This window comes from Protopterus annectens, chromosome 11.part0 (assembly GCF_019279795.1).
Source record: "Protopterus annectens isolate FY-2018-M chromosome 11.part0, PAN1.0, whole genome shotgun sequence".
Lineage (NCBI taxonomy): Eukaryota > Metazoa > Chordata > Ceratodontiformes > Protopteridae > Protopterus > Protopterus annectens.
In genome coordinates this window covers 383065130-383080465 of record NC_056745.1, presented here as the reverse complement: position 1 = coordinate 383080465, position 15336 = coordinate 383065130, and the positions used below count along the sequence as shown (strand labels likewise).

Below are 15336 nucleotides of genomic sequence, written 5' to 3'. Positions count from 1 at the left end.
AAATTTGAAGCTGAAGCAACTATGTATCTGATTCTTATGTTTCTATGGAAACAAGCTAATAAGAGAGCAATATTATTTTAAGGCTAAAGGCTAATGATTTCAGAAAGCATTCAAGTTGTTTTCTAAATCTGAAAAAGGAATAAAGATAAGACAAAAACAGACAGCACTTAGTGTAAGTAGAATCACAGGCTGTACCATACATCATAGCACACACAGCCTTACTTATTGGTTAGTTAAACCCTGTGAGTGTCAGTCTGGGACAGTTGTTCCTATTAGGAGAGTTAAACATCATTATTTGAAGATGTACATGGTTTGGTGTGTTTGTATTAAGTTAATAGGTTATGGGGGTATTGTTTTCTCTTTTGTTTGTTTTTTTTTTTTTTGCGAGAGTTTTTTTTTTTTTAAATAATTCTGGGCGGTGCAGTGGGGCAGCGGTTAACATTGTCACCTCACAGCAAGAGGTTCTCCAGTTCAATTCTTGGCTAGGGTGCCTTATATGTAGAGTCTGCGTGTCCTCCCTGCATTCACATGGGTTTGCTCCGATTTCCTCCCACGTTTGAAAGACATTGTGTTTGGAGTGTTTCTCCCTGGGCCGCTGCTGAAAATGGGCACTATCCCAGCCAGACTTTCCCAGTAAACACATTTCAAATAAAAGATGTGACAGGTTCAAATGGACATGACAAGAAATAACTGAATACAAGATCAATCCACCAAACATAGTGTATGCATGTAACACAAAAGCTGAAAATAAACATTAAAAAAAGCTGTTATACATAACAAGTAGGGACAATAACTTTGTAACATAATGGCAACAGTTTCTATATCATCTTGAAATGTGAATAGTCTCAAAGGTATATACAAAAAAAGAAAGAGTAATCAAGTATATTAAAAAATCCAGAGTGCAAATAAAGGATTTCATGGTGGCTATTCAGCAGAATATCTGGGACAAAGGGAAGTATTTACATTAATTGCTAAAGGAGCTACAATAGTGATAGAAGAGGGGAAAAAAGATAGTAATGGTAGATTTGTAATAGTGAGAGGCTACTGGCAAGGGAGTGGGATTATGCTGACATGTATTTATAGTCTACCTAAAACCGTTACAATGGAATTTATGAAAATTCTAGCAGAAATAATTGTCTTTCAGCAGAACTATTACTTATAGGTGGGGACTGGAATTTGATTTGGAACAGGGAGGATGTATCGGGGGGCTTATAAGGGAAAATATAACAAAAGAGGGTAGATATTTAAAGAAATTTATGAAAATGTTTCTACTACTTAATTCACAGAGAATTTATATATTACTTCCCAAGATTCAACAACTGGTCTAGGCTAGGCAAAAATTATATTTTACAGGAACATCTGCATTTAATTGAAAGTTTTGATATACATGTAATAACTATTCCAGATCAAACACCAATATAACTAAGATAAAAATTCAGAGTTTGTTTGTGTTTTTTGGCTTTTCCCGGTTAGGGGTCGCCACAGCGGGTGATTGTTAGTGGATTTTTACAGTGCCGAGTTGCCAGCCCGATACCCAACCTTCAAGGAAGGCACACCCATTCACGCACACACCTACCTGCATGTCTTTAAACGTCACAGGGGGAGGACATGCAGACTCCGTACAGAAGGCACTCCAGCCGAGAATTGAACGGGAGAACCTCTTGCTGTGAGGCGACAACGCTAACTGCTGCACCACTACGGTGTTAATATAAAAATAAAAATTCAGAGTAATAAAGTAAAAATGAGGCAGTGGCACTTCCCCACCTACCTGTTAAAAAGTGAAGAATTTAAGGAATGGGTAATGGAAATTATTCTGGAGTTAGTAGGGAAGATAGACATTTCTGCAGAAGATATAGATAGAGAGTGGGATAAAATGAAAGTGGAAAGTAAAAGCAGGATAGAAATAAAAGAAAAAGAGATATGATTAAGATGTAACAAGGATTATTTAGAGGAACTGGCAAAGGTTAAATTATTGCAGAATAAGGGGAATCTCAAAGAACAAGATAAGATGTAACTGAAGAGTGCTAAAGAGAAAATAAGGGGCTACCTGGATTATATGCATGGATTTAGAAAGATTGCTGTTAAGCAAGTGTTTTTGATAATAACTCAGAGAGCACAAAAACTTTTAGCAGAACAACTCAGACAACAGAAAGTAGAAAAGATTTTTGCCAAGCTTAGGGAGCCTATAAGAAAGAAAATAACCACAGATCCTGTGGAGGTATTACAAACATTTGAGAAATTTTATGAAAATCTGTATAAAGGAAAGAAATGTGGAAATCAAGAAAAAGCACAAATGGAAATATTTATGGAAAACTTAAATATGTCAAGGTTTGAGGTACATGAGGCTCAATTATTAACAGGATTGGAGGAGGAGTTAAAAAATAATGAATTGACAGGAAAGTCTCCAGGAATAGGTGGTATTCCAGTGAAAGTTTGGAAGCTAGGATGGAAGAAAATGATAATGATCTGTAAGGTTTTATTTAACACTATTTTAAAAGAAAAGGAAGCAGCGACATCCTAGAAAAAAACTGTGGTGGCTGTAATTCCTAAAGATGGCCCGTTTTGATTCTAAACCATGATTCTAAAGTCTTTTTATCTATAATAGTTAAAAGAATGTCAAAGGTGGTGCCAGAACTGATAGAAATGGAGTGTAGTGGTTTTGTGGAGGGAAAGCAAACATTTGGCAACATTAGTAAAACCATGATAATCCAGAGGGAAGCAGAATATAAGAAAATGGTGCAGATTGTAACAAGACAGCACAGTGGTGCAGCAGTAGCATTGTCACCTCACAGCAAGAGGTTCCCTGGTTTGATTCATGGGTGGGGTGCCTTCTGTGCAGATTCTGCATGTCCTCCCTGCATTCATGTGAGTTTCCTCTGGGTGCTCTGGCTTTCTCCCACATTTCAAAGACGTATCTACAACATTTCTCCCCAGGCCTCTGCTGAAAATTGTTGTTCCAAGTTGGACTTTCCCGTAAAATACCACTATTGGTGGTGTGTCTTGATGTAAAGAAAGTATTCAATAGAGCAAGCTGGGATTTTATGAGTAGGGCAATGGATGCATTTGCATTCCCTGACACAATAATACAGTTAATTAGGATATATGAGGGATCAGAGGTAAAAATTAAATTGATAAGTTCTGTCTGAACAGAGGAACCAGACAGGGGTATCCCTTTTCCACTTCGTTATTTACATTATATTTAAAACCAGTGGTAAAGAAAATAAGGGACTAGAAATTCAACAATATAATTGGTATAGCAATCAAGAAAAGTTGGCTTTATCTGTAGACAATAGTATTATTTTGTACCTGGTAAAACCAGAAAAGGACATCACAGTGTTGTGGAACATTCCAAGACAGTTGTATGTCTTTTCAAGATATAAAATTAATGAAGATAAAATAAAAGCTATAGCTGTAAACTATGTACCCACACATTAATTAATTCAGCAATACCCGTATTTATGGGGGCATGATAAATTGAAGCACTTAAGAGTATGGTTTAAAAAGAGTCTGTTATGGCAGCCAAAAGAGATGTGGGAAGAGACTAATAAAGATAATACAAAAACTGAGGATGGGGAAGCTCTTGTTTACGGATATGGATAGCAAGATACAAGCAGTGAAAATGTTTTAAGTCCTTTTTTATACATACGTTACAAGTTTTATACACTTCAGACATATTTTTATCAACCAGAGGAGAAGCTGTGGGTGACAATTAATAATGAGTTGAAAGATTTTATCTGGGAGGGGAAGTGGGCAGGATTTAAGTGGGATAGACTGATCCTTCCAATACAACAAGGTGGATTGGGATTAGCTCATTTGAATGGATATTTTAGAGCTACACAGTTAAGGCTCTTATACATAGCACAGGCGAAAACCTATAATTCAAGGTGGAAAGGGATGATGATAGAAAGGTGGGAGCTCAAGAAATAAGGAGAGAGTAAGGTTTTGAATGGAGATCCTTAAGGAGAATAACAAAATCCATACATACATATATATAATGTTATATTCATAAAGTAGCATAAAGTATTCTAAGAACTAAACTAACATGGGAATGGAGAAAAGAAATTCTGCCAAAAGGAATGACTATAATTAGGGGTACAGAAAATAGGCAAGAGGGGGCAGGAATTCACTAGAAAAAAACTGGCAACTGAACCAATGTATTGGGAACAAGTAATTAGAGAGGGAACAGTAACAAAATGGGAAGAGGCCAAGATTTGGACTGCAGGCTAGAGACTGCCTTCCCTCTCAAGGATTAATATCAGATTATAGACAAAGATAAAAGGATAGGGGAATCCTAAGTGAAAGACCAGCAGTGGTAGTGATTTTAGTTGAATCTAGAACATAAGCATGCTGTTAAAAAATGGATAATTAGTACGGCATATAAAATATTGCATGATACTTGTAGGAATTAATCAGAGGAGGTTAGAATAGATTGGGAAAGCAATTCACAAAAAACAAAAAAAAACAATGGGAGGCTATATGTATGGCTCCCAAATATGCAGCAACATCTAGAAGATGCAGGATTTTACCTGAAAGTGTTTTCATGGGTATTTTTATAACCCAAGCAAACTCAAAATAACTTTTCCTCAGATGGATTGCAAATATTGGAGGTGTGATGGCAAAGAAGGAGGTAATTTGGATCATATTTTTTGGAAGTGTAATGAGTTGAAAGGCTCTAAATTTCCCATTCTGTCAGAAATACTGGGTGAGCAAATTGATGTAAGTACGGAAATTATTTTTTATTAATCTGGGATACATGATCTGAATTGCCTAGACGTATTAAGGCCTTGTTATGTTTAATTCTGGTGGCTATAAAAAAGCAATTACTAGAAGATGGAAACCCTTAGTAAATATAGTAACAGAGATAAAAGAACTGGAAATGGTATCCTTATAAAATGCTAGGAGCAAATTATATATACAAACTAGGAATTGTGGGAACAGTACATGCAGAATAAAGTTATGGGAGAGAAATGAGGTTTAAGGGAAGGCAGGAAATGAGTGAGCTATGTAAAGCTGCATTGACAATGACTTCACAGAAGATTATATGTGATATATAATGTTTATAACTGAGAATATGTCAGTATGGTTTGTTTTCATTTATATAATTGTATGATTGCTTATGTTATAACTGATAATTCAGTAAAGATGATTAAAAAATCCATCATTTGTGCTTCTGTTAACATTCATCACTGTTTCACACTGCAATTTAATGGACTTTTTGTTAAATGGAGGTCATAGTTAAAGCTATTAACTTATAGATACCGGACACGTACAGTTATTGTTTTTTTTTTTCAGACCTCGCACTTCCTTTAATGTCTTTCCTCTGTACTGCATTTGCACTGTGCTGTGCTCCATCTCAGGTTTGCAGCTGCATACAATACTTCCTCTATTAGTTTGTACATACCTTCTCCACATCCTTCTCACAGCACAGTTTTTTCTCTTTTTCTTTTGTTAACTACTTTTTGCCCTTATCTCCTCTTCTTTCTTCTGAAATAAATTCCACTCTTTCTTATTTTTTGCCCTTCCTTCTCTATGACTGCTGTAATGTCCCTTCTCTCCCATAGCACTCTTTATTCCCTATGCCTTACTAATACGTGTTCCCTTAAGGTAACATTTTGTCTCATCCTTGGCTTTTTTCGTTTAATTACCTTCACCTTCTTGAATAATAAGTAGAAATGCTTCCTATTATTGCTTTACTTTTACAATCTTTTTTCATATAATTTGCATTTTACAGGTTGTGAATGCAGAACATTTCTTAGTTTGTTAGTGACACTTATTTCAGTATTTTAGGGACACTGCATGTTACATGATATCATTGCGGAATATTTCCAATTGCCTCATTAGCCACCTACTATCATGTTTAAAAAGTTTACATAACAAATAGAACAGTGTTGCATATGTGTTCAGTCCTTATCAACACGTTTTTTTGTTCAGTCCTTATCAACACGTTTTTTGTTCAGTCCTTATCAACACGTTTTTTTTCATTCTTTCCATATGCCTGTTTTAATGCCCATTTTCTTCCCCTTTAACATATTCACAGTTTGCACATCCAGATGAAATTCTAGAACTGGCAAACACAATATTTTGTGCTGTGCTTCCTCAGGATTTGCAAGAAGAATCAAAATTGTTTTATTTGCTTAGGAATCTCAAGGATATTTTCTAGAAATATCAGAAAACTTCCTTTTTATTGTTTCTGAATTATCTTATTGGAAAAACAAATATTTTATTTTTATGCTCTGTTATAGTAAGCATCAATAATTATATTTTCTGTTCCTTTTCCAGGTTATGTTCACCATGATGCAACAAAATACAGAGCCCCTTCTTTCAGTTTTGGGAATCGTCAGTTTAAACTCATGGATGACTGCTCTCCAGGACCAGGTTACCTCATTCCTGCCAACATCACCATTCGGGGAAAAGATGGAACACCTGCCTACTCTCTCTATGGTCGGCCTAAGGATCTCAATTTGTTTCAAACACCTGGCCCAGGTGAGTAGTATGAGAGGAAAATATTTAACAGTCTGTGGATACCAAGTCACCTATATTAAATTCACAAAGCTGGCTAGTCCATTAGGGTAGCAACAATATTTCTCCTCATGAAGTTAGTGGTCTTAATTTAAAAATGGGACTGGGAAGTCTCAGAGAAGGCCAGAAAAGAAGAGGGGGTGTAAAAATTGAGGAGAAAGTTCATTCAGACTGTCCCTGACATATGTCAATGGAAGGATATACAGGTAGGAAAAATCAGCATATGGTCTGTAAGTTAGTTAGCTAGCAATGCATCAAACAAAAGTCTAGTGTTTGATTAGTGGGGATAGGAAAACTTTAAAAAAGTTCTCATGATGGCTCTGTGAAACATGAGTGGAGGAAATGGGTTTACAGATGCTCACTCCACTTGAAATCTCTGGTGGAGACCATGAGGATGTAAAAAGACATCTGCCTTCAAGGATGGTAGGGCTATGAGGATATTAGCACTCAGTAAATTGGGTAACACTTTATGCACCACCCATTTCACACCCACGTTTTGGAAATTTGTGGGTGGGCATCTAGGTAAATAAAAATTCATTGAAGGATGCAGAATTGAAGGCTGTGCTGTGACTATTCTTGCTTCCTTAGGCATCACATGAATAGAGCTGTGATGATCAGTTAGATGGTTATCAGGCACAGTGAGACCAAGAAAACATTCCCCATGTACAGGGCTTGATTGGTTGCCAAGTAGTCCAACCTCATCTGCCTCCTTGTAAAACCATAAAAGTAGGTTGGTGGAACAATACTAATGCTGTATGAGGAAATAATTGCATAGCTCCAAATCCCACCATTGTTCTCTGGTGTGACTCAAAGATGCAGCTAAAGAGTTTTATGAGAAAAGTGCATCTTTTTTTTCATCTGATAAATAATTGATATGTGATATGACATATAAGGCAAGACATGTTCATTTGTGCTCATGAAAGCCTTGACTTTCTCAGAATATTTGTGATTGGGTCCTGGGCTCTGCCAAATGATAGACATACATGACCAAATATTTTCCATTTAAAAAAGCCTTATGCATTTGAAATTAAACCATCCATTAACATAGCTTAAGAAGGATGAAAGTTATTTAACAAGTTCTTGAAAGGATGGATTCCAGTGGGCACAGGTATGAGGCACCATGTCATGGTCCACAATGAGAAAAATGAGCCAAGGACATGGACAGTGGGGAAAGCGGCCAGATGGGCACAAAAGTGAACCAAGGATGTCAAAATTTTGGGTGCCTGCTAGCTTTCTTAGAGATACTGCCAGTGCCTGAAAACAGAATACCAAGGGAGGTAAGATTCAGATATTGCACTGCATGGCAGCAGTATTAGGCAAGGAGAAAATTATATTGATATGTGCATTCCTAAGAAATACATAGGCTTCAACTCAGTAAGACATGGACAGCATTGTTAAAGGTGAGGTTTGAGACATACATGGATACAGTTGTACCTTTAAAATGAGATAGAACATGGATCATAGGAACATAGGAAGTTACTAGGCTAGTTGCCCTGAGACCCTTATAAGCCTAGCCAAGAATTTAGCCCACATTTAGACAAGTCAGCAACCAAAGCTCCTGTCCAGCAGGGACACAGGTGGAATCCCAGGGGTGTATTTTCTGTTTCCCATCCAGTTATCCAGATTGGGCTTAAAAAGGGATAATGAGGTACTCTGATTGACATGGAGAGGGAGTCTATTCCACAGATGGAGGAGTCTCTGGCACACAAATCTGTCCCGCCATCAAGTCCTATTGATATCACAGACCAGGTTGAGGCTGTGCGTGCAGGTTACTTGAGTGGAGCTTGACGTGCGGATATGCAGCAGTCCCTTCAAGGCGGGGTCAGAAATTGCTTTGTATGCAGACAGAGGTCACCTCTGAGTAGTCTGTATGAAACTGAGTAGAGGGACAGGGCTTTTAGCCTATATGTGTAGGGTAGACATTTGAGGCCCTGGATTCTCCTGGTAAGGAACCTCTATGGTGTCTACAGCTGCTGCATGTGCTTTGCGAGGTACATGCCGGAGGGGGCATTGTACTCAATAACTGGCCTTGTATGGGGAGACTACAGGGATGTTATGACCTCCTTGTCCCTGAATGAGATATCCTTACTTATGAGGTGGGCCATGTAGAAAGCTTTCCATACAACAGAAGCAACATGGTGGTCAAAAGTCAGGTTGCTATAAACCTGAGTGCCTAAATCTCTCACTACTGATTGCGTGCTTAGGACATTGTTATTAATGTGATAATATGTTGGGATGTCACTCTCCCCAAAGGAGATGATGATGCATTTTTTAGCATTCATCTTGAGGTTGTGTTTCTGGCACCAGTCATTTGTTTGGGTGATACCCTCTTGGAGGACATCCACATCACTTGGGAAAATTTATGACCATGCCCAGTTTGCAGTCATCTGCAAACTTGATCAGCCATAGCCCACAGGTTTTTGCCTGCACCTGAGAGAAGTATATACCAAATAACAGAGGTCCCAAATCAGATCACTGGAGTACACCACTCGTTATGGGTCTACTGCTTGAGGTGGCTTCCCCTATTTTGATTAGGTGGGTTTGAAGGGGGGATAGAAAGAGAAAAACAACTGAAAAACAACATAGGAGGACAAAATGGAGATAAAAATGATAGGAAGCAAGAAAGACATTCTGAAAGGTAGGAAGGAAGAAGAGATGCGGAGGGATCAAACTGTGAGCTAGAAGGTGATGCTGTGCAGTATCTGGAGCCTGTGAAAAAGATGAGAGGATTACAGGCTGTCCAGAGATCTGACAAGGTCAACTTTGCCAGAATAATGAGACTTAGATAAATAAAAAGAAGTTGCGATATGTGTGGTGGTTCCTAAGAGGTTATGGTGGATCATGGTTTGAGGCTATTGTTTTCCTAGGATTCCTCCCAACACAAGGCAGGAAACTGTATATGTGAGGTCAATGATAAAAGCACTGCAAACAACAAAATGAACAAACCAGACCTCACATGCCAGACTGAATTACCTGACAACCAAATTTTAAAATAACAGGGAAAGCTTTCAGGATACTTGCCTTCCTCAATGCTCAATATCATCAAAAACACTTAGTGAATATATAATCTGCATGTGACACAAGAGACCAATCAACTAATGTTAAAATTCAACTGATGTTATAATTCACATTATTAAAGTGCCCTTGCCATGACCCCACCTAGTCTTCCTTCCCTTTATATACCCTAAAAAAGTCCATACTTAGTACCTCATTACACCTCTTTCTCTCTCCAATGTGTCTACTATGCATTTGCATAATTTTATACAAACAAAAACATTTCGTTGTTGACCTATTGAACTATATCAATGTAAAATTATGTTACTAAGCTTCTTTTTAATGCAACTTTAACTTTATGCATGTAACCCAACATATGTGAATCATTTTGCTATAACTGCTATTATATTAATATTGTTTAAAATTGTACTTGTCTAAAAATGTACTACTGGAGCTTTTCTCCTTGGGTCTCCACTGAAAATGGGCCACAAGCCTAGTTGGCCAAACCCAGTTAACAAATGTCAATAAATAAATAAATACAATAAATAAATAAAGATGCAGCATTTCATATACTCAGCCAACCTAACCATTCAGATACATTTAATGATACAAAATAAAGCCCCAAAATATAACATACACACATTTTAAAAATCATATTTAAAACAACACTATAGAATTAATCACATATTTATTTATACATTTCATTAAATTAAATTAAATTAAATACTTGTTGCTTAGCAACATTTGATTCATATCCCTATTTGCCTTGATTTCAGTATGGGTTTCAGGCTAACTGCAGTATTTAAGCTAGGTTCTTTATTAGCTTGTAACTCCATCTGTATTCAGTTATTTCTATACAATTGATAATATCATCTTCTCCAACTTTGGGCATTATTATCTGTACAGCCCTAAATTTAAAAGTATGTTGTATTCCTTTTTACCTTAACATGCTTTGCCAGAGAATTTGTAACAACATCCCTTCTTATATCAGAGAAATGTTATTTATTTATTTATTTATTTGCCTTTTGTTAACCGGGTTAGTCCACTGGGCTGGGGGCCCATTTTCAGTGGAGACCCGAGGAGAAAAGCAACAAAACAGATGATAAGATAACAATAACAAAGTTACATTACAAGTAAAATGCATACGAAAATACATAGGAACAAAACATTTATGCCTTTATGGAAATTAATAGAGTATAGCAAAAAGTAGAGCTATGAACTAACAGAGGTAGAGCTTGGAAACAAAAAAGATGATTTACTAACAGGGTATAAAGAATGAAAGAGATTAACATTAACGACCTAAAAACAACATTAATGTCTAGACTAAGTAGGTAGAGAGGAAGAAAAAGTATTAAATAGAAGGGTTAAAATAGAGGGGACGGAAGGAATGTGGAGGAGAGTAAGGACAGTGACAAGAAAATAGTTATGAAAAGAGAGAGGAAGGATGGGAAAACTAAAAGTATTTAGGTGAGGTAAATAAAGAGATTAAATAAAGACATGCAAAGTGGCGTTGGTAAGGTTCCATAGGACTAGTGATTATAAAGTTGCATAAGAGTATGGAGGGAAATGTTGTAATCTGACAACTGGGGTAGAAAAAGTTAGATAGGGTGGTGTCACTGGCAGCAAGGTAGTTTTTCAATTCTTTTTTGAAAAAAGAACAAAGATTGGATAAATTGTACGTTAGCTGGGAGATTGTTCCAAGTTTGCAATATGGAGTATTTGTAAAGTTATCTGCCAATAGTTTTGTTAGGGCTATAGGTGTTAAGTAGCAATTGGTCAGCACTGCGGAAAGATCGTCCAGGTTTGTAAAAGGATAGGAGAGTGGGCAGGGAAGGACAGTTATGATATTTTTTCTTTAAATTTCCTGTTACATTTACCTATAAAAAATCCATGACAAGCAGTACAAGTAGCCAAGTACACTATATTTGCAGTATTAAATGTTAGACAACAACTGGAGTCATACCTTCTCTTACTAATGGGGTATATATGGGGAAATGCCCTGAGGAATGCTGTAAGGATCAGTCCTGTGCGCTTCAGTATTGAAAATATTTTGCTTAGATTTACATAAAAAATTAGGGAACAAGAGTTGTCTAATGTGTCACTTCTTTTGGAAAATTAAAAGCACCTTGATCTTGATAACAGCAAAGAATTTGATTTAAATGAATTTATATCAGTTGAACATCTTCTCTTTCTCTCTCACTCTGTCTCTCTCTCTCTCCCTTTCTGATCCATTCACTAACCATTGAACCCCTACACACAGGTGAGAGCCTTACAGTAAATTCATTCCTCTGGGGTGAAGTATAACTTATTTTCATGTTAAAGATTTGGTCTCACCCTCCTAAACACACCTGTCAGCAGCTTGTGAGCTCTACCATAACTGCATCACAGAAGACACATGCTTGCGTGCTAGCCCTCATGCTAACCACCCAAAAAGGGCAACACCACTGACCCATGTGGGCTTGTTAAGCTTATTGATGATGGCTATATACCTATACTTTTATAGGTGTTGCTGATAAACTTAGCCAAACCACCTCCCTCCTTCCGGCATCAACTCCTCACTACCATCCTCCCTCCTCCCTTAACCAGTTACCCCAGCATCTGTGCAGCTGATCAGTTACAGGTCATCTGGGTCATAGTCAGGTAATTTGTTCTTACTGGTCTATCAATTATGATGTCCTGTTTTTAAATTAAAATATTAAGTTATGCTACCTACATTCTTTAAATGTAATTTTGACCTGATGAAAAACTTCATAAGCTCTCTGAAACCTTGTTGGTACTTTTAGTTCATTAACACATGTTCTTTTATTTTGCTACTGAGCTGGTGAGCTACTGTATTTTATTTTATTATGGTTTTGTGGATACTACAATTTTTTTTTTTTTGGGGGGGGGCCTTTTTTGGTTACATTTAATAAGCAAATAATGCCTTCTCCCAATCACATTGGTTAAAGAGACAGCCGATCCATAAATGGGAAGAAGAATAGAATATTTATCACCAGTGAGCCTCCTGGAACTTAATCCACAGAGGTGTGTGGAGTGGCAATAAACAAAACAATATCACATGGTCTGCTGAAGTTCAAAGGTCTAGACCAAAGAGCTAAACACTACTCATCCAATAAAAGACAGAGGGTGTAGTTGTAAATGATTAACAGTGGTGAAGTCCTACACAATGAGACTGGATGTTTTTTTTTTAAGCATTCCAATTATTATGGAACGGACAAGCTGAAAAAAATGACAAAAACTACAGGATAGGAACAAATCTTGAAGATCACTCTTCCCCTTTAAACTTCTTTTTTGCAGGGGCCAAACCTCCCAGCAATCCCCGATGTGTGGAGCAAGTCCCCCACACCCTCCAAATTTATATATATCAAATCCGAGATCACCATATCTGGGAGAAAAAGGAATACCTGGAGAAATGGCCATGTTAAACTTGGTGTATGTAAGCCTTTTTTTCTGTCTTGGGTTTCTTTGTTTCAGGACTCACTCCAGTGGGTCCCAACATTTCAGATAGTTACTGAATAGACTTGTGGCTAGGTATTCATTTAAACAAAATGCCAATGCACTTAGGTGGATTGTGGAATGCATATCGACCCCATTCCATGAAGTGCAGAAAGTTAAAAAAAATATCTGCTGATCACATTGCATAGTGCTTTACAAGCCCTACTCTTTTATGAACAGTGCCCAAAGAGTTTGTTTAACAAGCGGTTGTATTCATGCTTTACTTTATTCATAAATGTTGAAAATTATTTACTTTTGCACTTAGAGCTCTGCAACTATAATTCAGTGTGTTTTTTAGGAAGATGTTTAAATCAAGAAATGAGGACCAAGTCCTGCAAATATTTTAAAATTGCATCTTTTGATTCAGAATGTTATATGATACATTGTTTGCTACTGCATTCTATGACAAAGCTTCAGAAAAGGTACCAAAATTAGCCCTATATGGACAATGCTATAAAGCCTATGCACACCTCTCAACATTTTAGTGCAAGAAATCTGGACAAACTCTGACATAATAATATTGGTAGACAAAGGACCAAAAATAGGGGCAGATTTTAAATGTTGCTTTTATAAACTTAAGGCCTGGCTAGAATAACAGGATCTGTTTTAGCTTGCATTTTTCTGAAGGATATAAAATCTGAAACTCAAATGTATGTCATTATTTATTGACTTCAGTCTTGAGATCATCCCAGTGATTTGCCAGAAAACCACAGATTTTAGGAGGAACAGACCAAAAAACATGAAGCAAAAATCTGGACATTCTGGGAAAATCTGTACAGTTGAGAAATATAACTATTAGCACAACAGCGATACACTGCAATTAAGGAACAAGCTAAAGCTGCAATGAACAACACCTCATTAGCAGCTCATTGTCATGTCTCTGACGAGCACTGCACTGTTAGACCTACCTGCTATAGTGTTACTCCTGCCATGCCATGCTGCAAAGCTGTACAGCCACCTTCAAGCAGTGGAATGGGTGTATGCTATCAAAAGACACTTTACTCACCCAAAAGTGCACACATGGCTAATTAGCATTGGCCATGACCGTGGACTGCTGCATAACATATTCATATGGCTTCACCACCAAGATCTTGTCAATCGGGTTGGGAGGGTGGCTTAATGGCTAAGGTGTTTGCCTTACAAACCCAAGGTGCAGGGTTTGAGTAAATGTCTCTGAAGGGCAGTTAGCTAGTAATAAACTATGAACCTATATTACAAGCCTGTGCCTTCAAACTGCTGTAGTGAAATAGCTGTCTCCAACTGAGTCTAATGCAATGTGCAGTCCTGCTGTGAATGTGATTAAGCAGTGCATTAGGTGTTCCTGAATCCTGGATTATTTTAAAGTGTATTCTTGCACTTAAAGTGAGTAATTAGTCTAAGTAAAAAAAAAACAGATCAAGTTCAGTTTATCCTGTGTGGATAAGAGTTTTATAGCAGTTCTGGGCATCCATAAAAATTATGCCAGGTTGCAGTATAAAATGTGTGGCTACATAACCGCAATGTTCAGGTAATAAATATATGTAAATAGTATATATGGTTGCTTCCTATATTCCTTCTCTGCAGTATACATTGAAGAGAAAAAAATGATGCAGAGGTAATTAAAATATTTATGCCTAAGCAAAGGTGACTTACTTGGGGAGAAATGATAAGTTTAAACCAATAGCAGAGTTGTGATCATTATATACTGACAGATGAACATTTTTTTAATGACATTTTTGATTATAAACATGTAACAACCATAATCAGTATGGTGGATTCTTCCATGTGTAGGCTACTTCAAAACTAGTTCAGCTACTGAAATCAAAACATAAAAACTACAAACAAATCACTGACATGTTAAAACAATGTTTTGAACCAAAATTATTGATAAAAGCAGAAATATTTTGTGTTAATTGTTGCAATGGAAGGACAATGAAACTGAGATATAGTATGATTTTGAGTGAAATGTGAGTGTATTACAGATTTGTACAAAGCACTAAGAGACAGACAAAAGCTGTTATCTAAATCAACTTTTAACATTTCTAGCAGCATTCAAATTTGATATAAGTGTAGTAAAGGCAAACAGAGCTAGGAAACATGACATACATATTAGCAAAGCAAATAAAGTTGAAATTCAGACAGAAATCAGAAAGGTAAATCATTTTTTTAATCTTTATAATAATAAAAGTCGTGATCACAAGATTATAACTTTAAAGAAACAAAATGTCATTACTGTCAGAGGATAAAGTTAATATAAAGAGTTAAAATATTTACAAAAAATATGAAATACGTTTCTAAACAAGAAGCATAGCTGTCAGTATTTTCAGTGATAATTAAGAAAAAAATTTA

At 36.7% G+C, this 15336-nt stretch overlaps 1 protein-coding gene across 1 annotated transcript in view; it reads left to right on the top strand.

Annotated features, from left to right (window-relative positions):
• Window positions 1-15336, top strand: part of ODF3 (outer dense fiber of sperm tails 3) — a 171445-nt gene that overhangs the window by 122774 nt on the left and 33335 nt on the right. The window contains exon 3 of the mRNA XM_044087869.1: window positions 6280-6483. Coding sequence (XP_043943804.1) covers window positions 6280-6483 — 204 coding nt within the window. The remainder of the gene's footprint in view (window positions 1-6279; window positions 6484-15336) is intronic.